The sequence below is a fragment of the Neopelma chrysocephalum genome, unplaced genomic scaffold (genome assembly GCF_003984885.1).
Source record: "Neopelma chrysocephalum unplaced genomic scaffold, ASM398488v2 Primary Assembly neopelma1_119, whole genome shotgun sequence".
In the NCBI taxonomy this organism is placed as follows: domain Eukaryota; kingdom Metazoa; phylum Chordata; class Aves; order Passeriformes; family Pipridae; genus Neopelma; species Neopelma chrysocephalum.
Window position 1 is genome coordinate 7,422,345 of NW_020897781.1, and position 25,413 is coordinate 7,447,757.

General features: G+C 45.2%; 1 protein-coding gene and 1 long non-coding RNA gene across 4 annotated transcripts in view; one reads left to right on the plus strand and one right to left on the minus strand.

The window, feature by feature from the left end:
* Positions 1–339: 339 nt before the first annotated feature.
* ADNP (activity dependent neuroprotector homeobox) lies at positions 340–25,150 on the plus strand. Of its 3 annotated transcripts, XM_027697166.1 has the most exons (8): positions 341–532; positions 3,646–3,767; positions 8,577–8,731; positions 10,033–10,078; positions 11,273–11,579; positions 17,658–17,770; positions 18,981–19,073; positions 20,984–25,150. In XM_027697166.1, exons 4-8 carry the CDS (start codon positions 10,040–10,042, stop codon positions 24,107–24,109), a joined length of 3,678 nt encoding a protein of 1,225 aa, XP_027552967.1. In that variant the 5' UTR covers positions 341–532; positions 3,646–3,767; positions 8,577–8,731; positions 10,033–10,039; the 3' UTR covers positions 24,110–25,150. The 3 variants fall into 3 exon arrangements, with proteins under 3 accessions (XP_027552969.1, XP_027552967.1, XP_027552968.1); XM_027697167.1 differs by lacking the exon at positions 10,033–10,078; XM_027697168.1 differs by lacking the exons at positions 10,033–10,078; positions 11,273–11,579 and having other exon boundaries at positions 340–532.
* The window catches only part of LOC113974233, a 37,729-nt gene continuing 25,345 nt past the window's right edge, over positions 13,030–25,413 (minus strand). The window contains exon 4 of the long non-coding RNA XR_003536482.1: positions 13,030–13,128. This is a non-coding gene — a long non-coding RNA (uncharacterized LOC113974233). The remainder of the gene's footprint in view (positions 13,129–25,413) is intronic.

Below are 25,413 nucleotides of genomic sequence, written 5' to 3' on the forward strand. Positions count from 1 at the left end.
GGGGGGGGGGAACGGGGGCAGGAACGGGGGCACCGGGCCCGGGCCGGGTCACAGCCGGACCGGCCTCGCGGTTGGTTCGCTCGCTGAGCCCCTGGGCACGTGGCTGCAGCCCCCCGCCCACGGCGCGGGGCGTTCCTCGAGCCTCGGGGGGCTTTGTCTGGGGCCGCGGGGCAGAGCCCCCGTACCTGGAAGTGTTGTCGTTCGTTGTTTATTGGGTGTATTTGAGGCGTTTGGTAGGTGTGAAAGAGGTTTTTATTCCTGCACCCCTTTTTCTTAAGTTGGGGGTTTTTTTTACTGGTTATGTTTCTATTTATTTTTACGCCTATTTTCTATTTCTGTTGGAGGTGCAGGGTGTGAGCTAATGGAGACACAGCATTGCTGCCTGTCAGGGTAGCACGGACCGACCTTAGCTGACTGCTGTGGCTCAGCTGTGTGTGCTCCAGCACTGCTCCCTCCTGCAGGGTCTCATACTCAGGAAAACTTTCATTTGAGGACTCTGGCAACTCATAATCACAAGTTGTCATCCTTCTAGGTGAGAAAGATGGACCAGCCTGCTTGAGAAACAGAAAAGCAGGGGATTTTTTTTGTGTGCTTCTAATAACAAACCAAACCCAGGCTTGGTTCCTGTGCAGATGTGCATTTGCAGATGTTGGGCAGTACTTTGCTGTCAGCAGATGGACATGTACCCTGATATGTGCTGGAATCTTAAAACATCCACCAGAGACAACACCAGAGGAACACCCTGTTGTTAAAAGAATTGCACCAGATGCTGATGGGTTGTGACATAATGGTTACCTTTTCTGAAGATTATTACAGCAAATACTTAAACTTTAGTCAAAACAGAGGTGTCCTTTTTGGCACACGACAAATAACTTGTTTTCCAAAAGTAAAACTAAGTTAAATGGTTTTGTACTTTTCTAGTATGCTGCCCTTTACTCAAATCAATATCATTTTTAATTAGCTCATAAGAACTACTTTTTAGTCTCCAATAGAAATGAGCTGCTCCTGGTGTCTGGGGACAGCTCTGAGATTATTGCAAACTGATATGTTTTTAGTGCCCCATTATTTAAAAAAATCTTGTTTTGTTTTGAATTTGAAGTGATGGTCCATCAGACAGGTTTGTAGAAAGCATCTCCTTAGGTTACCACTATTTATGCTTCAAAGTGTGTTGTCATGAAGAGCTTGTAAGCTCACTTGTGCTCAGGTGTAGGAGGGAGATGCTTTGGAAGTGTGGGAGATGAGGAGGGTGAAAGGTGGCTGGTTTGCTTGTAGGTAGGACAGACAAGTGTCTGCTGCTCACAGTGCTTAGGAATTAAAAGCCTTCACAGGAGAGGAGCTTCTTGGCTGGTTTGGGAAGTTCCTGCCCTGCAGCATTAACCATCAGCTGCACAATCACCACACCTAGGAAGGTGTGTGTGCTCCTCAGGAGGAGGTGAAGAACTTCATGGTGTTTCTGTGTGTGTAGCATAGAAGTTACCAGTTGTCAGAAGGTGCCCATAAGCATTTCCAGAGCTGGCGTGTCACTGACAGGGGTATATTGCAACAGCATTTTAATTAAGCATTAACAGTGTAAAACCTCATTTGTTGGGTGCGTCCCAAACTCCCTGTGCCATGACTGAATCGCTGGTAGATCGTAGGTGAACGTGTTCCCGTGTTCTGGGGAAGGTGAGCTGTGCTCACACACTGCAGAGGGAATAATGGAGGATTATTCCCAACCCAGCTTTACCACTCCATAATAACAGTAAACGCTGAAAGCAAATGTGAAAGTTTACTGGAGCATTCCTAGAATACAGAAACATATCAGAATCTTATCAGTAGTCAGAAGTCATACAGTCCAAATGTATATTTTATAGCTTCTTATTAAGATGGCAGTTGATTTGATTGATGCAAAGAAAGCAATTGAAACAAATGGTTTTGTGCAGCAAAGGCAGTGCTCCTGGTTTAATGTGTTTATTTTGAGGTGGCTGCAAATCAGATTTAGCAGCTTTGTAGGAAACTTATTGGGGTGTGTTTTGTGGGGTGGTGTTTTCAGAAAGGGAAAGTTGTCTTTGCTCCACTACTTGAAGTTGGTTTAGGTTGGGAATGAACAAACCAGTGTCAGATCTGAGGAGGAGTAGTGTAAGTGTGTGGGGTGTCAGGAGAGGCAGGGAACAGGTAGAGCTGCAGCTGCTCAGTGTGTCACAGGTGTCACTGGAGCTGCTTTATCTGCAGGGGCAAAAATGGGGGATTTTTTTTAAATCATTAGTTCAGCTGAGGTTTTGTATTCATGATGCTGCATTTACTGGGGTTGTGTTTTCTAAGGTGCTTGTAACATGCTTGTTTAAAAAGCCAGCAGCTGGCTATGCTGGCCTGCATCTGAACAAGCAGCACAGGAGTTTTTCATTATAGTAAGTCAAGATCTGCTCTGCCTTGATTTATATCTATATAGGTATATAGGATATGGTTTCTGTGAACATAATTGTAACAGGATAATTGTTAATGTGGAGGTAGTCCTGCCCATACAAGTAGATCTGCTGATAGAAGTGTGTTCTGAATAGTGTAAGAGATGGAGATGAGAATGAGAGGTGCTGGTCTGAATCTGTTATATGCACTGGAAGGAAAAGAACTCTTGTTCATGTTAATTTAGTTTTCTTAAAAAGAAAACCTATACCTTCTGTATATGTGGAAGGTGTGTTTTGCCTCATCTGACACACTGGGGAAGAGTGCCTTGGCTTTCCTAGGCAGGATGGCCAAATTGCCCTGTTCCTTTTGAGCTTTCAGGAAGAACTTAGGTCTGGTTTAAAAATCAAATACACATTCTAGATTTGAATAAAGACATTTTTTGAGAGGGTGTAGCTCTTATTTATCTACCTGAGGGCCATATGCCTCAAGGCAAGAGCTGCATTGTTCAGAGCTTCACTGCAGCTCTCAAAAGGCAAACAGGAGGCTTGAATTTAGTGTCTGTGATCTCACAGTAGTGCTCTTGAATGTGTGTGGCAGTTGATGGTTTTGAGTAAGAATGGAGTAAATATCATTTTTTTCTGCAGTGAGTCTCTTTCAGTTGCCACCATTTATATCCTTAGTCGTTGTGTTGTTTTTTTTTTAAGGAGGCATTAAAGATTATTTTGATGAAAAATGACAGTGACTGTTGGCCTGTGCCTGTGTAGTTGACCCTGTGAACACCCCACACCTGCAGGTGTATCCAGATCGTGTTGCCAAATGTTTCATTTAGAGTCTACTTCTGGAGTAGTGTCTAAAACAATTTACAAGAATTAGAAACTAAGCAGCTGTGTGAGCAGCTGTCCCCTGAAGGAACACTCAGCCCATGCAGCCCCTCAGGTGGAGGAAAGGGCCTGCTCTGGCTTCAGTTTGCTGTCTGTTCCCTGTCCCAGCCCCCAGCCCTGCTCCCTTTCACCCCGTGTCACCTCTCCTGGGCTCTGATCTCTGCTGTGACTCTGGGAGTTTGTGCTCGTGCTGCAGCTGGGCCAAGGGAGCTGTTGGCGATGCAGATTCATAGCAGCAACAGTGAGGGGACAAAATGGCTCTTGGAATCTAAGTGGGCAAGATAATGGTCTTAAAATGCTTTTTTTCCTTCCTAACTGGTCCGACTCAAGTTTGTGATGTTCTGTTCTGTTTTGTTTCCCCATTGCTGCTGCTGCTCTGAAGGCCTTGCCTGTGGAAGGTTCCTGAGTCAGCTGGAGGACAGCAGTAGCTGAGGTGGATTAACGCTGGAATGTAGGCAGGGGCTGGAGCACTTGGGAGCTATGCTTAGACAGAAAGGGAAAGAGGTAAGAAATGTGAAGTGGTAAGACTGATTTTAAGCTCTTCTTTCCAGACTTTACCCCATCTCGTAATGCCAGCATTTTGCATCGCGTGTGTGAAGTGTAAGGCAGAGGAAAAACAATCAGCACCAGCCTCCTTCCCTGACTATTTTTACACTTTAAATACTCAATGCAGCCAGTTGGCGAGATCCCTTCAATAGCTGATGTATCTGCTGTCTGAGAAAGCACAGATTGGCAGGGCTCTGGATGAGCCTGGGAGAGTATTTGTGTGCTCCATTGTGCCGCTGGGCTGCTCTGCCCTCCACACAGGCCGGGCCTTTGCTGGGCAGGACACACCAGGGCTGCACTTCCCTCCTCATGTACATACCTGTGTGTGTGTCTGTGCTGCCATGAGCCCTGTTCCTGCTGCCCTGGGCTTGGCCCAGGCCCAGCACTTGTGTGTGGTGAGTGAAGGAGCTGCTTTGCCCCCAGCCCACTCCTTTTCAGCTGGATGGGGCTCTGCTCTGGCTGCTGACACGGTGGTGATGTCAGGAAACATGACACAGGAGGCTGGGGACCCTTTTCCCTTGCAGTCTAATCTGGCTGCAGTTTCACAGTCAGTGTAATCCAGTCATAAATTACGTGTATATTGATTATTTGCTTTGTTCGTGCACATTTTACAGTGACTTCTGTGCTGCTTTGTTTAATTAGACAAATGTTTTTGTGAGCTTTGCATTGAAAATTTTAAGGTGATTTTTGATTTAATTTAAATGGTAACTGCTCGTTCTTTAACCATCCTTCTATTTCCAAAATAATTTTTATTCTGGGATTGTTCATGCTTAGCTACAATCTAGATGAGGATTATTTTGCAATTGTAGAGCATATTCATGCAGCCTTTTTTCCTGATCACTGAAGTGTGGATATCATGGTGTAAGCAAATAATATCCTTTGTGCTTCAATGATCTCCAGTCTCGATTTCAAATTTCAGCAAGATGTGCAGGCTTTGCTGCATTTCACACCCAAATCTTTTGGAAATAGCCCTAAACAAGCCAGGCTCTCCTATTGATTATGTGTGTTGCATTTTGATTTCACTGCACATCTGTATGCATATAAACATTTATCTTTGGAGGTCTTGAACAGGCACAAAAATATTCTTAAAGATGGCAGTAGTTGTGCAAGCCTAATTCTTGAGCTGCAAGTGCCTCTAATTCAAGATTTCCTGTGCCCTGGAGAATGGACACAATTTCAAACTGCTTCTCAGAGTGCAGTAGATTGCTGGTGTTGATGTGGGCTTTGTCATGTGTGTTCAAAAGATCCTTCAGAAAACACTCAGATTTAGCAACAGCACATCCTTTACCACACCTCAGCCTATGTCACCCAAATCAAAAAACCCAGGAGGAGCTCCCAGCAGAGTGTAGGGAAGCAGGTTGTTCATCAGGAGCAGAAATGAGGAGTTTTGGTTCCCAGAGCAATCAAAATGTGACCATTTTGGATTTCCTGGTGGGGCACAGAGGTGCCACAGTGCCCAGAACTCCCCCTGAACACAAGTTGATGAGGAAACAGTTAATTCCCACTCAGTTTTGCAGTGAGTGTCCACACCCACCAGATGGAGCTTCGGGCTCCAGTGGAAAATTCCAGAAATTGAGCAAGAATGAGAAGTGTGTGAATGACTTAGGAGATCCCTGTCTGCTGGACTGCAGAAGGTGGGATTTTAACCTTTAAATAAAGAATGAATGGAGACAGGCACATCAGCCTTATCAATTCCTTTCACTCCAGCTGTCTTCCATGAAGTTTCTCCTATGATGACAAGTTGGGAGTTCTTAGTGCAAGAGCTGAAGGGACACAGCAAGCACCAAAAAAGAGATGTAAACTAGAGTTTCATAAACCCTTGCTGAAAATTACCTTTAACCATTGAAACAGCACAATAAAGATTTAGCCTCAGAATTTCCTCCAGAGGATAAGATGGGAGTGTTTTAGTACCACACTTTAGATGGACTCCTCTCCTCTCCTGAAGCCATGTTTACATGGGATGTCAGGAGAAGGGATGTGAAATGGTCCTTTTGGTTTGACACACAACTTGATTTTTTTTTTTGGATGTAGCTGATTTAATTTCTGAAATGTTTTTCAAATCTTTCTTTTTGACAAAGGGTCTTTAAGAAATAGTGTGTTTGTCTGTGAGTGGGAGCTGCTGTCACGTGCACAGTGCTGCAGGAGTTTGGCAGTGCTTTGACCAGGTAGCAACTTGTAGTTGTTGATTGCCTTCAGTTCCAGGTGTCTTAGTTTTAAAACGTCAGGTTTTTCCCCAGGGTTTGATTTGTTGTTTTTTTTTTTTTAATAAGTCCTGTTTTGGATGTAGATGTGGGTTAAAGGACCTTGGATATAGGAACAAGCTGAAGGGCTGGGGCTCGTTTGCTTAAGGTTGCACTGAAGTGCTGTGTCTGACCTGGAGCTGTGCATCCCAAATTCCCCACTGGAGCTGGGGTGTGTTGGAAGCTGCAGGACCATCCTGTTCCCTGGGCAGGACCTTCCAGCTGCAGTGGCTGAGAGGAGGTGCTCTCAGTTCAAAATGCAGCTGTTACAAAACACTCTCCCTCCAGGATTATAGTGGATTGGAAAAATGAGCCCTGAGTTGTCTGGCATTTCAGATGTGCTGTTAAACTGCAAATCTCATTACCTTCACAGGAGTGTGGGTGCACAGCCCTGAGAAAACTAGGCCAGAAATGCTTAAATAATGTGAAAAGGGAAGAGTGCAAGGGAAGAAAGTGAAAATACTCAAAGTCAGGCAGCGATAGATGTGTCGGGAGCCGACTCTTCAGTCACTCAGTGCAGGGAGGAGAGAGATTTAATTGCAGCTCTCACCTTTTCAAGGGAGTTTTTAGTAGCTTCAGTTCTTCCAAGTTTCTCTGTTCTCCCTGGTATTTCTACTCCTGGTGTTTTTGACTTGCTCTCTTTTCCCTGAGACACCTTTCTGCTTCCTGGCTCTCATTCTTCCTTGCTCAGCTGTCCTGGAACTGTCAGGTCCCAGAGTCCCAGGGACAGGCCATCCTTGTCCTCATGTGAATATAGAGTGTTACACACCATCATTCCACACAGCACTATTTAACCTGCAGACACAGGGAGGCAGCTTTTCTGTTGCTGTGGGAACCACAGGTTTTTTCTTGCATATTTTTCTTGTATTTTAAGAGATTTCACTCAATGTTGCACTACCAGGCTTCTTTGCAAATCTGTTTCATGGCTGCCTTTTAGAGCATGTTATTAAATGTAGTTAGCTGGGCAAATTGTTAAAAGTTGCCTTATTCTAAAAGCAGTTGGAATAGGGAGATAAAAAGCACAGTATCAAGAAACCAAGTCTTGTTTCATCTCGCCCAGGATCTTAGAGCTGCAGCCAGCTCTGATGTTTGCTCCTGTATTGGGCTGTTAGATAAAATACTGACAAAATAAGGGCTAAAATAAAAGAAATTTGGATTTTATAAAGTCAGAAATGCCAGATGCTTGGGGATCCTTGTCAGCAACACAGCGCAGGACAATGATACTCAGTCTGTGGAGACCCAGCATGGGATGAAGTGCTTCCCTGAGCTCAGCATCATCAGCCTGATAAACTAATTGTCACTGATCTGCTCTCAAGGCTGATGGGTCCTCACCCACAAGTGTGCTTTCTGCAGGGAGGATTCCATGGGAGAGAGGTAATTTGGGCTTCCTAGAGGCACACGGGCACTAAGTTACCTTCTAGTTAGGAAATACTTCAGTGTGAAACAACCACCCATCATCCATCCTTACCTGTCTGAAGGTATGGCTGGTGCTCTTCTCAAAGCAGATGCAATATTCAGTTTTGCCTCAATGTGAAGCGTTTTAAGAATTTTGTTCTTTTTTAATTTCTTAAAACGTTTTAGTGTCTTGTGTTGGAACTGTACTTGCCAAAGAAAGCAATCTGTACTTTAAGCTGTGGATGTTCTATCTGAATAATGAAGAGATTAAAATCTAACAATTTATTTTGCTTTATGCCTTGGCAGAGTAATTCTAAATGACTCAACAAGTTTTGCTTTTATGAACTTTAGATTTGGCTGTTCCTGATTTCGTGGTGCTGCTGTGGTGTCTTGTGTTTCCAGTCTGTTCAAAACTGAGTTTCTGTCCATGGCTGATGGGAGTTGAAGAGGGATCAGTCTTCCAGCAGAAGTGTGATCATTTACATGCCATTCCCCAAAACTTCCCATCCTCCTCCTAGCAATGTAACCGAGTTCTAATCTGAATTAAATTCCTTCCCAAAGGAATGTGTGTCCCCAGGGCTGTGGCTGACACCTGTTTGATGTCCCATAGTCTGGTCATTGAAGGTGGGGCCTGTTTGTATGGACCCTTGCAGGAAGAATGAGCTGCCCAAGGCAGTGCTGTTGCTGTGGGTGCTTCAGTGTCCCTCAGGGTGCAGCTGTGGGTGGTGCTGAGAGCTCAGGGCAGTGCTGTTGCTGTGGGTGTTCACCGTGTCCCTCAGGGTGCAATTGTGAGCTGTGGGTGGTGCTGGGAGCTCAGGGCAGTGCAAACAGCTCTGACCCCCTCAGCCAGAAGGTTGGCTGGAGTGTGAGGAGGAGCATTCCCGCTCTGTTCACTGCTGGACTCTGCACTGGGTGCCTGACCTGCACTCTGAGCACCCCACTGTTCCTCAGGCAGCACCACCCAGCACAACCTGCTGTTTAAGCCACCAACTGGCTGCAGCCCTGTGAGCTGCACTCAGAGCAGCCCAGGCACAGCACTGTGCTTTGGCAGGAGCACTGATGGTTCATTATCAATGTGGGATTGCCCTTATCACCCCTCTTACCTTTGTCTTTATTGCTCTGTTTTGTCCAGCAGGATATGATCCTCCTCCTGTGCCCGGCCTGGGGGCTCCCCCAGTAGGTGCCACATCCCCTGAGCGGGCGGCCTGCAAGAGACTTGGGTTTGGAGGCTTTGGCAGGAAACTTGTCCAATGAGTCTGAGACGCCCAAGCACCATTAATTTTGGAGGTAAATGCCTCGTCACATGTACTGAATGGATGGGGAAGAGTTCAGATTTTCATTTGACAAAGTATGGGCAAAAAATAGTAGAAAGGATAGTTCTGACTGTTTGCTTCTGAGGTTTGGATGTTTTGAACTTGAAAGGAACACCAACTTGAACTCCAGGGAAATTGAGGGCTGGGGGCTTTGGGCTCAATCAGTCTGGCAGCTTCACTGCAGATTAATTAGTTTCCTGGGTTAAAATTTTCTCCCCTCTGTTGGTTTAAAACCATCAGAAGTAAAAGTGAAAGCCAATTCTGACTGCAAGGGAAATGAGCAGCCTGCCTGAAGTAATGCCATGCTAAACTGGGGGAAAACCTCTGAATTGGGGTAGGGAAGTTCAAAGATACTTAATTCAAGTTGGATGTCCCTTTAAGTTATTCCATGGAATCTAACATTACATATTTGAAATGTTTAATTTTGGAAATTCAGCTGAAATGCTCTTTATTAAGATATTTTCTATCATTTGTCTATAACTTGGTCTGTCAAAGTGGGCTGTATAAAGGGAGGGGAGGGAAGAATACTGTGAAAAGTTAAGCCAAAGGGGAAAAAAAAACACCAACAAAACAAACAAATGAAAGAAAATATAACAATTAGTCCCAGAAGGGTTTTTTTTAAATGACAAATTTAAATCTTGGTACTTGCCTTGGGTGGGGGAAGGGGGAGAACAATTTGCATGACGTGTGTTTTACTTCCAATTTAATTCATGCTGTTATTGGAATTGGATCAGGTTACTGATCAAATTGTAAAGATAATGTATGTTTAAAAGTGAATGAGTTAAGTTTGCTCGAGTAAACACCAGTAATGTCCTGGCACCCAGCCCACAGAGAAGTGAAACCCTGCTGAAGGTTTGCAGTGTCTGGGTTGCACTGAGGATGTTGATCCTGGGTTCTCGTTGCTTTCTCATTTTAGTGCCAACTGTTATTGCCAAATATTTAATACCTAAACCGAGGCTGTCTGGTAGAGAGCTACCTACACCTTTTAATGAAGTAATTTGGAGCATAATCTGAATTTTCTGTACTAATGTGTTGCCAAACTGCATGCATTTTTTTGATTATGGTGTTTGACTCTGCTGCAGCCCTTCCCTTTTAGTATTATGGATATTAAGAAATTTGGGGTTGAATTATTGGAATGAAAACCATGGGATCATGATACAGAGCTAACAAAGGCAATGGACCAGAGGAGAGGGTTAAAGTGTGTGGGGTGGGGTATTATGTAGGGGAAAGGAACAGCTTTTAGAATAAGGGTTTGAAACATTGCTTTTTCTGTAGGAAAAAGATGGAGTATTGCATGCTGGGAACAAGTGCTTTCCAAAAGGTAGCTAAATTTTAAAAGTACATTTGTTTCATTTTGTTTTGGGCTTTGCTTAAGTATTCTAATCTGGTAATTTTGTCCTTTTCTGCAGTTTTCATTTTGATTAGACCTCTGCAAATCTCTCTTCTAAACAAAAGTTAAACAAAAAAGCCCAACCAAAACAAACCCAAAAACCCCTCAAACCTGGGCCACAATTGCAGTTTATCATTGCTGAAGCATTGCTCGGTGTGTACAGAAAGGAATTTAAAGGTTGTTCATAATGATATAACTTCTTCCTGGGGTCTGTTTTGTTCTCCATGATTTCAAAATCGCAGGTATTAACATTGTTACATTTGGAGATATGAATGTGTTGGGTGAATACAGAGAATAACTAAAAGTAAAACCTTTTGTTAAGTGTAATCTCCATTGGCACCTCTTTAAAAACAAGGAACTCAAACCTCAAAACCCCAAACCCAAGAAGCCCCACTCCTGGGGAATGCTGTCAGCAGAAACTCCAAGTAAATAGTCTCATTTTTTTTCCCTTTGTTCTTGTGAATAGCAAGACATAACATACTTGGAGGAAGTCTGAGTAGATGAGTCAGGACTTATTTCATTAACTGCAGTTAATGTTTTGGCCAGGTTTCCCCAGGAAACAAAGCTTACACAATTTTTCAGATTGTGGCTTGTCTCCTAATCCCTCCTCCCAGCCAAAAGCAGAGGGAGCCATTTTCGACCAAACTGGGTGGAGATGGAGGTCTGAAAAGATCAATGGGCACCTTTAAGTTTGGTTCAGTGCAGCTCTCCATCCACTAAGGGAGGAAACAGGTTTGAACATTCCCAGGTTTCCTTCCCAGCTCTCCTGGCAGCCTGTTCCTTCAGCTGGGTGCAGCAACACCGAGGGGCTGCTAAAAGCTCTGTGGGAGGGGTCGTGAGGAGGGCACAGAAATCTCAGTGCTCAGGCCTGGGGCTCCAGGGTATTCCAGAGGGTTCCAGGGGGTCCCTTCCCGGTGCTGCAGAGGGGCTGTGAGGTGGTGCCTGGAGCTGGCAGTGCCTGTCCTCATCCAACACGGAGCGAGCCCAGGGCTGTGCAGGGGAGAGAACAAGCAGTGCATTGTCCTGGCTGAGCATTTGAAGTGTGGACTCCTTTGGAGTGTTGGTGTTGGTGCCTGGCTGGGTGCATGTATAGTGTGTCATTCCATGGATACGATATTATTGCAGGTACAGCAGCAGCTCATGATGCCCCGTAAAGCTTTTCTTTCCCAGAAAGAAAAGCAGGCTCGTGCCAGGGAAAGGGATATGTTAAAAAAGAGGAGGAGGCGACAAGACTATCTCAAAAGAAGCGTGGAACCACAGAAAAATACTGAAACAATAAAATGGCACAGGGATGATGAGAAGAGGAGAGAAAATGAGCAAGTTAAGGACAAAGATATCAAGAAGCGGTGGAGACAGGATGAGAGAGAACGACGAAAGAATGTGGACGCTATGAATTGGCACAGGGAAGAGGAGAAGAGGGAAAATGAGCGAGGTAAGGACCAAGAAGGCCAAGAACCAGCAAAGAAAGGAGGATGAGGGGGAAGGAGCACCGAAAGGATGGACCTTTGAGGCAGCAGAGGATGATGGGGAGAGGGGAAAAGAGAGAGTAAGAGAAGTTCTGGTTTATAAGCATGTGCAGAAATGTTGCTTTAATGAACTGGAGTTCTTACATTGCTGATGATTGTAGTAAGATTGATGTGAGTGGAGATGTAAACTAACAGTCACAGTGGGACAGAAGAGGCTGGGTTTACACACTGCTTATCCAATTGCCTGTTTGCACACATGCTCACACCTAATGCCTTGTTCAGCAGTGCCATTGGTAATGCTGGGTGTCAGATCACCCGAAACTTCAGGTTTTCTCAGTCTTCATCATGGGAGTAAATGAGAGCATTAGGAAAGGGAGGGTCAACCTTATGTGCTCATAAGAGAAGGTAAAACTCATGCTTTATTTTATTTATTTTTAATAATGTCCCTAAGAGAGTTGTAATTGCATGGACAAATCTATTCTGAGGTCAATTATTTAGCATAAGTTGTGTGGAAGTGTGAATTTCATGGAATGCCTTTAAGAAGCAGCAGCTCAAGAGATGAAAAGAAGAAATTCGAAGACATTAGGAAGAAATTCCTCCCTGTGAGGGTGGGGAGGCCCTGGCACAGGTTGCCCAGAGAAGCTGTGGCTGCCCCATCCCTGGAAGTGTCCAAGGCCAGGTTGGATGGGGTTTGGATCAACCTGGGCTAGTGGAAGGTGTCCCTGCCCATGGCAGGGGGTAGGACTGGATGAGCTTTAAGGTCCCTTCCAACCCAAACTGTTCTGTGAAGATTCTATGAAAAAATAAACTCAGTGTATAAGGGGTGGTCTGAGGGGTAGATGTTGCTTATTATGAGTAACTTTATATATTTCATTGTGAGGGAAAATGCTCTCAAAAGGAGTTTCCAGCTTTCTACCTCTATGTTCCTGTGAGGTTTTTATTGTAGGCCTGGGTATCATCAGTTAATAAAAAGAAACTGAACGTCAAGGAAATTGTTAAATGTGTGTAAAAAAAATTTGCACTTCCTTTTTCATTCATAGTTTTCACTCAGTACTCACTAGGAAAGGTTAATTTTTGTAGTTCTCCTTTTCTTGATTGACTGCTTCTTCTAATTGCTCTGCTCTGGGAACTCAGATCAACTTAGAACTATGTTCATGACACTTTTGAAAGAAGTAAATGAAATAGCCAGACAGGAACTTCCCAGTTATTCCTCTAGTACCATTAGAGTCTAGAATTCCACTGGCTTGGTTGTGCCAGTGATGGATGAACAGGCACTTGGGAAGAGCCAGTGGGCACCGAAGAGTCACTTTGGGATCCCTGTCCTCGTACAGGTCTGGGATGCCTGAACAGGATAAAATGCACTGGGGGGTTTGTGTCCAGCCTTTGGGGAATTCCATAACTGGTTTTTCCCTGCGGTTTCACAGCAGTGCTCTCCCCAAACCTGGCTGGGTGCAGACTCCCTCACAGAATGTTCAGGTCACCCACGTTCTGTGCTTGCTCATCATGGGAGGTGTCCTGTGTGGGCAGGAAATGGTGTCATTTCCAGTTAAGCACAAAGAGAAGGAAACCTAGAGTAGGTTTTCTAGAAAACCTAGAGTGGTGCTGTCATGGTGCCTTTGCACAGCAAGGTCTTCCTGCAGCTTAGTTCTTTAGTCTTTATTTCTTGCTGAAAACAGTTTTACTATGCAGACCATGACATTAGAAACACACTGTGCTTGCTGCTTGCACTGGACCAAAGCTGAAACATAAACCCAGCCTAGTGAGCACCCTGAATAGTGCCCAAAATTGCAAATAACACAGTGGGCAGATTGGGAATACTGGCTGAAGATTTCAGTTGGGGGAAAAAGGCTGTCTGCCACTGGTGCACCTTTCCCAGAATCTCAGCAGCATTGTGGTCTGTGGGTGCTGTGAAGCTGCACATGGGAAGATCAGTCCTTTCATCAGTGAGAGCTGGAACAGCCCCACCCCTGATACCTGAGGGCACCAAAGGCAGCAGATGCACAGCAGCTCCTCTGCTGAGGGCTGGCCAAGATACTGGAGAATTAAGATTTTAGTTACACTAAAATAGAAAGATCTTTTGGGGTCTAAAGACAGGTGGGAGCTTTTTCTTTTTTATCCCCTCGGATAATTTGATGGATGTGGGTTTCTGGTGTGTTTCCCTCTGGTGGTCCCTCCCCTGGCTCTGAGTGCAGACCTTCCTGTGAGGTGGGAGTGCAGCGTTGGGTGTGAGATCAGGACACCCCTCCTAAGGCAGGGCTGTTTGCCCTGGCAGAGAAATGTAGCATAACATTCACTGTTGCAACCTAGAAGACTAAACCAGACATGCAGTTACTGTATTTTACAGTAATTTTTCCAAATAATTGCACGGTCATCTTTTAAATTCATCTTTTGACTCAGCTGGTTCCAGTCCCTTGGTAACTGGTATGTGTCAGGGCTGAACTGCATGGCCAGTTGAAGCTGGTACAGTGAGAGTAGTTTATTAAATGTTAAAACTGGTTTAAAAATCAGAAACGTAACAGGAGGATGTGTCAGACATTCTGGATGTTTTTAGAATAGGGACTGCAATTGTTTCCATCTGGAATTTGAAGTGCTAGTAAGTCAAGTGGTGAAGAGGTAATTTGGAGTTGGAAGTCACTGAAAGACTGTCTAAATGCTAAGATCTGTTAAAAAAAAAGCAGTGAAGAGTTTGGGGTTTGTTAAAAATGCTCTGTGGCTATACAGTGGCTAACTTGGGGCTAGACCTTGTTTCCTTTCTGTGTTGTCATGCCATAGAAATGCGAAGTCCTGGTTTCCTGTTCTTGGGATATTTGCACTGTTAAGTTCCTAAAACTAAGCAGCAATGGTGGGTTTTTTCCTAACTATTCACACCAGTGCTCCTGAGAGCATTCCAAGGTGTTACACCATTTCCCCCCCTGCTTTGCCCACCGTGGGTGACAAGGTTAGGGATGGATGGAGAGGAAAAGCCTTTTGCTGTGGGACAGGAGGGACCTCAGGCAGATGAAGCATCCCTGGTTTCCAGCACAGCATCAGTGTCTGGCTGGTGGCTGGAGATGCCCCTCAATCCCAGCAGGTTTCATGTCCCAAGGAGGTGCCAGCAGAGGGTTGTGTACAGTGCAGTTACAGTTTGAGGTACTGCTCTAAACAGAAATGAAGGGAGGTGCTAAAAGTTGCTCTTGTAGTCACAGACCACAATAATATCTGGCTCTCCACTGACTGTGATTAAATAGTCAGAAATTTCCTTAATCAAATGAACTGTGCTTGCTTGAGGATGAGGGTGTTTTGTTAGATCAGGTGAGTTGGATTCAGCCAACAAGCAGAACTTGGTTGATTTTAAAAGCTGATCTGTCAAAGTTCAGGTTTCAGATGTGAAGATCTAATTCTCTCCTCTGTTATGATGCTGGGGAAAGGAAGGTCCTGGAGTTTCTTGTCTTGTTAAGACTTCACTGAGGGAGGCAAAGGGCAAAGGCAAGAGGCTGTGCAGAGAGACCAAAGATCTTCTTTTCAGGCAGTTCTAAATAATTTGCTTTTTCTTTGGGTTTCTGTATCACAGTGTATTAGGCATGTTTAGACACAGTAAATAAGATAAAGCATTTGGTTCCTTTGGTGAAGAAGTTCAGTGGCATTTTGTGCTGAAATCAGCTATTTGATAACAAACTTTATTTGAGACTTGTGGCTGACTCAAGTTTACAAGTGATCACTTCCCAAAGCCAAGCTCTGCCCTGACTGGGGTGAGACCAGAAATGGTTTCTTTGCAGGCAAAAGGAGTTTGTTCTTGAAGTGGGGACTTGGATTTTAGAGAAAGCAGCAGGGCTTGCCAGGAGCTTTCCCATGACTGGTTCATGCACTGCTGTTTCTGCAGTTCATACTAATCACTTGGGTTTTTCTGGAATAAAATTTCTAGGACATTATCTCCTTGGATTTGAAATTCACATGAAAATATTAATTCAAATCCTGAACACACTTGACTGTGCTGCTACATAGAATTTTTTATATTAAACTGGAGCCTGCAGGTAGTGCCTGGAGGGGTTACTGAGCCAGTGCAGCCCAGAGAGAGCCACGTTATCCCACTGCCTTCAGAGAGCAGGGGCTGCTGGAGCCACAAGTCATTTCTTGGCTACATTAACATTTTTCACTCTGGCTCTATGACCTGCAGCAGCAAGAACTTGTAATAAATGGCTGTTCTTGAGTTTGGAAAAAAAAAAATTCATGCTCTGCTTTGAAAGCAGACTTGTGTGACTTGATTGTAGCTCAGAGTTGAGAGCCACAGCTCCAGTTCTGCTGAGGGAAGAGTTGGAATAGACTGTTACTTCCTTTCTAATATTCCTTCTCATATCTTTAAGGATAAAACTACTCTGTGCACTATGTGCTGTGTCTTGTGTCCTGTTAATGCAGTTCTAGTATCACACAAGTCAGATCTGATTTGAGTCTTTTTAAACCAATTTGTTACTAATGTTTCACAAAACTGGCATTGGTGACCCTCAGCCCTGTTGTTAAATATTTTCAATTACTCTTCCTGTCTTTAAAATGGACCTGGCTCACTTTAGGCTGTATTAGACATTGTTTTTACAATTAAAGCAAAATTATTATTTTTAGTCAACGAGATATTGGTTCTACTTGTTGAAGTAACTAAACTAATGGTAAAATTGCCTTGAAACACATAAATGTGCTCTTTGTGGTCTTACTTTTTTTGATACAGCAATTTCTCAGTACAAATTCCTGTTTGCAAGATAGATATCCATTACTGGTTTCAAATTTTCCACCATTTATGCGCTTGTACTTTGACATAAATGGTATTATTTTTATTTTACTTGATCCAAAGGCATGTTAAGCAATAGCAGAAATAACAGGATGCAGGCTCTGCCCAGAGGTGCTCACACAGTAACTGATACCCCATGTGGGCAAGGCCAGGGAGAAAAGAGAGCAGAACTTGTAACTCTGGAGTAACTTACTCAGAGCCTCACACACAGAACAGAGTCACAAAATCTTACTGATGTTGAAAGTGGTTTTTAAACTTCCCTGCCATGTGTGCCTTTAGAAATAGCTCTTAATACAAGTCAGAGCCAGTGGCCATGTGGATAAATCACAATTTGAGCAGGAAATCTGATAAAGAACCATAACCTCGAATTCAGGGTTCAGTAACTGATTTGCCTCAGTCAGTTTTCACAATAACAAGAAGTCAGAAACTCGGATCAGACCTTATTTCCCAGGCCTTCATGAGGATTTAAAACAGTTCCCTGGGCCAGAGTGAGCAGGCTCTGCAAGGCCAACATGAACCACCCTCACTGTTTGAACAGTCAGGGTCCCTCCTGCACAGAGGGAGTGTCTGAGGCCTGGACAGTGTTAGAGCTGCAGGTGAAATCCTGGTACTGGAGGAGGGGTGGGAATGGGGAGAGCAGAGGAAAAGAGCAGCTCCTGTTGTGTAGCTGACAGTTCCATGTACACACAGAGGTTTCAGCCATCTCTCAAACTTCCCCAGTGGTTGCTCTCTGAAGGTCTCTGACCAAGCTCTCAGGGCCCCTCTTCATCTTTGCTAAACAGCTTCAGCCAGTTAAAGCTCTAAGTGCAGTAAAGGAGGGAAGCAGCATTAATTTCTCACCCCACCTAAGCTGAGTGCAAGGGGCATCTTTCGCACCAAAGAGACGCTGGTACCTGGGTTATAAGGCTGACACAACTCTTGAAGCTCACCTTGCCAGTTTTCAAATTAGAACACGTATGCACAGGAGAGAAACTCAACTGAAGTACTTCAGCATAGGGGTTTGTAAAGACAAACACTCTAAAGAAATAAGTTATTTCCAGATGCACTGGAAGTCCTGCAATAGTTGTTCCATCAGTTTGTTGCCTTGTTAAAATGCCCTCTCCAGCCTTATGGGCAGCCTCAGCCAAGAACAATCAGACAGAATGTATAGTTTGTTAGTTAGAGGTTCAGCTCTGCTATGAGTTCTGTGGGGAAGTGAGGCAGACAATTACTAATAATTAAAAGTGCAACACTCTCAGACAAAACACATTTGATTTAAACCTTTTCTCTTACTCTCTTTTTTCAATAGAAACTATGTTCCAACTTCCTGTCAACAACCTTGGCAGTTTAAGAAAGGCCCGGAAAACTGTGAAAAAAATCCTTAGTGACATTGGTTTGGAATACTGTAAAGAACATATAGAAGTAAGTATGGCACCTCCCAAGAGTTAGAGCTGAAATTCTCCACAGTTAGGGACACGGTGAGAGATTTGGGGGGTGACATGATTTTTAGACCTGTTTAAGTTCTACACAAAGTAGGTGCTCATTAAAAACTTGAGGTTAAATGTACCTGTAAACACTTATTAGAAGGTTTAGTGGAGCCAAGACACACCTGAGGCTCTGTGTGACTGATTTGGTGACACTGAGATCTCTTTGGTTACGGTGGATTGTTAAATGGCACCTGGTACTGAACACCCAGGAATGCTGCAGGAACAAGGAGCAGTGTGGGATGTTCTGGGGGGGCAGAGGATGGGTCTGTCCATGGGTCTGTACAGCAGGTCAGAAGTTAAAGAACCACTTCATGCCTGTGTCAGTTCCTACAAGGGAAGGGTGTTTGTGCTGCTCTCCTGGACAGACTCCATCAGTGCTGTCCCACAAGTGCAGCTTTCCCTGGCAGTTCCCCGCAGCCCCTTGCAGCTCTCAGCACATGACCCATTGCTTTGGCTCTTCTATCTGTGTCTTTGAAGAGCATTGAAGTGAGATGTGTAAGGGAAAGAAATGCCAGTCCTTCCTGCTTGGAGAAGTTGCTGGGCCAGTCTCACATTTAAGGGGAGAATTCTGAACTGGGACAATGTTCATTTCAGTGGAAATGTTATTTTTGAGTCTTTCTGTGCTGCTGACTTCCATGCCAAAGGGGAAATGCCAAAGTACTTCACAAGGTTACTTTTTTAATAAGAATTGGGTGTCTTGGACATCACACGTGTCCAACTTTTAAAAATTTTATCTGAATTCCTGTGTGAAATTAATTTAAATCCAAACAGACCCAATCAAACAAAACAAACACCACACCAGTACCCCAAAAAGCAAGCAAGCAACCAAAAACCCCCAAACATCAGAGTCTGGGAATGCTTTTCTCCAGGATTGCTTTTGAAATGAGTATGTAACTACAGTCTTGGGATAATCAGGAGATGAGTACTAAAAATGGATCTTCAGGTGTTTTATGATGCAGAGAATATTCCCAGCTCTGCACCTGTGAGGAGGTGCCACACCCCTGCTGCCTTGGGTTAATGATCTGTGCCCTTTGCCAGCAGCCCCTGGGGAGAATCCAGGGAATGCTCAGGGATTGCTCAGGGTTTTTGCTCCGGGTGTTTGGTTCTGACTCTCTGTCCTCTCTTCCTATCTTCCCCTTTTCCAGGATTTTAAGCAGTTTGAACCTAATGACTTTTATTTGAAAAACACTACATGGGAGGATGTCGGACTGTGGGACCCATCGCTTACGAAAAACCAGGTTGGTAAGAGTTTGAGTTGACACTGTGAGGCTGAAGGTGGTTTGTGCTGAAGGGCCTTTCACAAACATGCCAAGAGCTTTTCCTGCAGTTTTCCCCACGGTTCGTCCTGTGTTGGCAGCTCAGGGGACAGCAAAAAGCTGTGTGCTTTGTTCTGATGTTTTTGTGTTGAATTACAATCCTGGTGTGTCTCAGGAGTCTGGGTGGCCAGTACTGGAGAACTGATGGCTCCAGAAACCTTGCTCAAGTCAAACAACTGCACAGTAAGAGCCCATTCTCACCTCTTTCCACGCTTAGCACAATTCCACCGGCCTTCCTGGCAAAAGATCAGCAGTTTTATACAGTTGGTGATAAGTTTTTTACCTTTCTTGGATGGTTTATTCCCTGTTTCCATCACTTTCAGAAGTTGTTGAACTGAACACATCTCACTGCTGCCCTGTGCATGGTCACTGTCAGTGCCCAGCAGCCACAGCCAAGGGCTCCATAAGCTGTATCCCACATGTGGTTGGGACATACCCAGTTCTATACAGCAACTCAGTGACACTGGAACTGTTGTTGTTGAGTTGTTTCTGAGCCAGTAATTAAGGAAATCTGAATTGAGCCAGAAGTGGAAGGAGGAAATGATACTTGATGTTTGTTAGAGCAAGTTGTGTGTGCTGCAGTGGCCTCTCCTGATGGTGCAGTGCAGAGTAACCCCAGCACTGAGGGCAGAATCCTCTCTACAAAGCAATCCCTCTTGTAACACCTCAAAGGTCAGGGATTGCTCTCAGAGGAAATGGGAACCTGACTTGGGATGGATTCCTAGTGTTAATCTGAAGATGTCCCTTTATTACTGTGTTCCATAAAATACACTGATGTCCCTTTTTCTAGCTAATCCAGAACAAAAATGGTAATCTAAAAGGAGGCAGGTGTTGGTTAGTTGGTTTGCTGTGGCCTGTCTCCAGCCCTCCAGGTGTCTGAGGCTCCAGTAGGTGCCCAGAGGCAGATATTCCTGCTTCCTTGTGTAAAGGAGCAGTGCAGCTCTCCAGCTCCTTCACGTGACCTGTGTGTAGCTCAGTGCACAGGACTTGTTCTGACACCAACGGGGAATGTTTGTAACTATTTGAATTCCATGTCTTGCCTCCCCTGAAGTGCCAGGTTGCTCGTGGCCATCTCTAAAGCCAGTGAAACTTTGGTTTGTGGTGCATCAGTTGACAAGAACAGCATTGGTGCCACATTAAATGTAACAAAGGGAAAAGCTGCAGGGAAACTGCAAGGGTGGAATTTTCAAATTTTTTTCCTGAGTTGAGGTTGGTTTAAAAATAAGGTTTGTGCTTTGATCAAAATGAAAAGGCTTGGTGGCTTTAAGGGCTTGCATAGCCTTAGTCTGTGTCTTGGTAAGCTGAAATCCTTTTGTTCACCAAAAATAGGTTTTGAATTCCATCTTTGATATTAAAGTGTGTAATGGATAAAGACACTGAAATAGCTCAAGTTATAGATCCATCTTACATCTCTAGGAGTTTGGCAGATTTAGGTGGGAAGTATCTCATCTGGATACAGTCTCATTCTCCTCAAACAATCCTGTTTGCCTTTTCCCCCAGAAATGAGCTTATGGGGAACCTTTTGTTGCAGCTCAGCTGCAGGGAAAAGGCTCTTTTGTGACTGGTGGGAAAGAGGCTTCTGAGTCAGCCCTGCCTGCTGAGGTCATGGTTAAACTCTTGAGGGGCCTCTTGGCGCATCACATGTATGCTCAGATGATGAACTTCTTAGGAGGCCAGAACTGGGAGAGAAGAAATTAGTCGAAAGGTTTGGGATGGTTGCAGGGGGTCTCGCGAGTATCATTTAGAAACGTTGTTTTGGGAATATTTAGTGGATGTTGTTTTTCTAAAAGCTGCCGTTCACTATTGAGTTTGTGCTCTGTTCTCTGTTCAAGGACTATCGGACAAAGCCCTTTTGCTGCAGTGCATGTCCATTCTCCTCGAAGTTCTTTTCAGCCTACAAAAGCCACTTCCGGAATGTTCACAGCGAAGACTTTGAGAACAGGATTCTCCTCAACTGTCCCTACTGTACCTTCAACGCGGACAAAAAGACTTTGGAAACGCACATTAAAATATTCCATGCTCCCAATGCCAGTACACCAAGTGGAGGCATCAGCACTTTCAAAGATAAAAACAAACACGAGAGCCTTAAACCCAAGCAGGCTGACAGTGTGGAACAAGCTGTTTATTACTGTAAGAAGTGCACTTACCGCGACCCGCTCTACGAGATCGTTCGAAAGCACATTTACAGGGAACATTTTCAGCACGTTGCTGCTCCTTACATAGCGAAGGGAGGGGAAAAGTCCCTCAATGGTGCGGTTCCGTTGAGCTCCGGTGCCCGAGAGGAGGGGGGGATCCACTGCAAACGATGCCTTTTCATGCCGAAATCCTACGAAGCTTTAGTGCAGCACGTGATCGAAGACCATGAACGGATCGGATACCAGGTCACTGCAATGATAGGTCACACTAATGTCGTGGTTCCAAGGTCTAAACCTTTGATGCTCATAGCTCCAAAACCCCAGGATAAAAAGCCTATGGGGCTCCCCCAGAGGATGGGTGCCCTCTCCGCTGGAAGTGTCCGGTCTCTCTCGTCGCAGCAGATGATGAACAGACTCACTATACCAAAGCCTACGTTAAATTCCACAGGAGTGAATATGATGTCAAATGTTCACCTACAACAGAACAATTACGGGGTCAAATCGGTGCCCCCGAGTTACGTTGGGCAGCCGGGGGGGAGGCTCAGCCTCAGTGGAAACTCACCCGTTTCTCTTTCCCAGCAATCACAAACCATGAAACAGTTTTCAGCGAGTGGGAACGGAAGGCCTTACACCCTTGGAGGGGAGCAGAGGTCCCAGGCCTCAGCAAGGTACTCGCTGCAGTCTGCCAACTCCTCCTCGTTGTCCTCGACGCAGCTCAAACAGACCTCGTTGTCCCAGTCACAGGCAGCAACCAGGGCTTTGGGCCAGTCTGGCTCCAAATCCCCCGTGGCTGCTACAGGTCCTTCCTCTGTCAATACATCATCCACACAGAAGTGGAAAATCTGTACAATCTGCAACGAGCTGTTCCCTGAAAACGTGTACAGTGTCCACTTTGAAAAGGAGCACAAGGCTGAGAAGGTGCCTGCAGTCGCCAACTACATAATGAAGATCCACAACTTCACTAGCAAATGTCTCTACTGTAACCGCTACCTGCCCACCGACACGCTGCTCAACCACATGCTGATCCACGGCCTGTCCTGCCCCTACTGCCGCTCCACCTTCAACGACGTGGAGAAGATGGCTGCTCACATGAGAATGGTTCACGTGGACGAAGAAATGGGACCTAAGACTGATTCCACTCTAACCTTTGATTTGACGTTGCAGCAGGGTGGTCACACGAACATACATCTCCTTGTAACCACCTACAACCTGCGAGATGCTCCCGCTGAATCCGTAGCTTACCATGCTCAGAACACTCCCCCCATTCCGCCAAAACCACAGCCCAAAATCCAGGAGAAGTCTGACGTACCCGTCAAAAGTTCTCCACAAGCAGCAGTGCCCTACAAAAAAGATGTGGGGAAAACTCTGTGTCCTCTGTGCTTTTCAATCCTGAAAGGACCCATCTCTGATGCTCTTGCACATCACCTACGGGAGAGGCATCAGGTGATCCAGACGGTTCACCCCGTGGAGAAGAAGCTGACCTACAAGTGCATCCACTGCCTCGGGGTGTACACGAGTAACATGACGGCCTCGACCATAACGCTGCACCTGGTGCACTGCAGAGGGGTGGGCAAGACCCAGAACGGGCAGGACAAGGGCACGTCCCGGCTCGGCCAGTCCCCAGCTGTGGCGCCGGTGAAACGCACCTACGAGCACGTGGAGTTCCCACTCATGAAGAAAAGGAAAATGGATGATGAGGACTCCCCCTCTGGCTTTGAGGAGAAGCCTGAAGAACCCGTAGTTCTCGCGCTGGACCCCAAGGGCCACGAAGATGATTCCTATGAAGCCAGGAAGACGTTTCTTACAAAATATTTCAATAAGCAACCCTACCCCACGAGGAGAGAGATCGAAAAGCTGGCGGCCAGTTTGTGGCTCTGGAAATCTGATATCGCTTCTCACTTCAGTAACAAAAGGAAGAAATGTGTTCGGGACTGTGAGAAGTACAAACCCGGGGTGCTGCTCGGCTTCAACATGAAAGAGCTCAACAAAGTCAAACACGAAATGGATTTTGATGCTGAATGGCTGTTCGAAAACCACGATGAAAAGAACTCCAGAGTCAACGCCAGTAAGACTGTTGATAAAAAAATCAACCTAGAAAAAGACAATGAGAGTTCCTCAGACAGCTATGAAAATATCGAGGAGGAATACAACGAAAGCCGTAGTCCCTTTGGTCAGCGCATCTCTGACGTTGGTGGGAAACCCACATCTGATGGCACAGTGGAGAACCCCGAGGACAGCATATCCAAGGAAATCATGGAAGAAAATGCATTACAGTCTCCAGAGAAGCCTGATCAAAAACAAGAGGAAAGCTCTAAATATGAAGAGATTATTTCTGCTGAAGAACCAACAAAACTGGTAGGGGACATTTCGGATAGCGAAGGTGATCAGGATGATGCTGTGGAATGGAAAGATGGAGCTTCCCAGTCTGAAAGCGGGCCTGGTTCCCAGCAGGTCTCGGATTTTGAAGATAATACATCGGAAGTAAAACCAGAAGTGTGGACAGATGAATCCTCCCAAAGTGAAGATGCTGGGAGCAGTAAACCAGCTGTCGAGGCCAAAGGGGGCGGATCCGAAAGTGATGAAGAACAGTCAAAGTGGAAGAATCGTTCCTATGGAAAAGTAGAAGAGTTTTGGTCTAAGGACCAGTCGCAATGGAAGAACACATCGGAGATGGAGGAGAGCCTGTCCAGTCAGCAGATGGAGTGGCAGAGCAGCGCCATGGACAGCGAGGACGGGGAGCCCTTCGTGGGCGTGGCGGCCGCCGTGGCCGAGCCCATGCACGGCAGCCTGCCCGGAGTGGAGCTGAGCAGCCAGCAGGCGTGAGCGGCCCGGGCACGGCCTGGCATCGGCCTGGCATCGGCCTGGCATCGGCCTGCACTGCCCCACACCCCCTGCAGTGGGACTGCGCAGCTTCACCCAGCTGGGACTGCTCCCAGGGCTCGGCCTGGCCTGGGGTGGCCACTGCCGGCCCAGTGGGCCCGGACGGATGCTCTTGGCTGCTCTGGCTTGAGAATTCCTGCTGGGATGAGCACAGTAACTTAATGTGAAACGGATATGCTGGTGGCTCCAGAATGCACACAGAGAAAAGCAGAGGTTTATTTTATCTGCATTTCCAACCTTTATTCACCTTGTCCATGTTGAGTTGTGTCTTTCCAACATGCCCCTCTCGGCGGCGCGGCCGCGACCCGGTGCACCTGTATAGCAGACTCTGGGGAAATGGACTTTTCATGTATCATTCTGAATAGTTGAAATGTATATTTGTACAGTCTTTTAGACCTACTCAAGTGAAGCTTATGGAACTGTTTTTGTGTACCCATCATAGATCTGTTTCTCTTTTTTAGTGTTGCCCTGCTGTGTAATAAATGCTGTATCTAGTTTCCCTAGCAAAGCTTGAGACTGCTCTAGTATGAATTTTGACAAACTTAGTTTTTGCACATAACCTTGTACAATCTCCAACCAGAGGCCAGCAACATAAAAATATATCTGGGCTCTGTTGTATTATAGAATTTTCTTGTTCTGAATATCCTTGACATGACAACTGATGACAAACGTATTTCAGAGCCATTTTCTGAAATCTTTTAAGCTAAAAAAGAAAAATCACATGCAAGAAACAAGTTTGCAGCTACTAATTTTGACACCTTTTAGATCTGTATAAAAGTGTATTGTGTTGAAGCAGCACACTGAGACAAAGTGCTGGGTTTGGATATTTAGTTTTATCTTTAGTTAACACCAACAAGGTGTATTCATTTATACCATCTAATATATGACACACTGTTGTAGTATGTATAATTTTGTGATCTTTATTTCCCTTTGTATTCTTCATTTAAGCATCTAAATAAATTGCTGTATTGTGCTTAATGTAAATATTTGCTTTATTACATGCAACTGCTACGTTCCTGGTTAGAAAATCCCACCTTGCTCTGTTAATTCTTTTTTTTTTTCTCCTTTGTTTTTCCAAGTGCTCCACAGCCCTGCTGGGGCCTGTTTAGTACTTACTGAATAGAGTGATGTCCTTCAAGGATATTGAAAAATCTGCACAGCCAACTTGGGCTGAAATTTGTTGTTCCTGTTCAGTGTTGTAGAACACAGAGTTATAAATAGAACTGTAGTGGTTTGCTTGTTCTCCA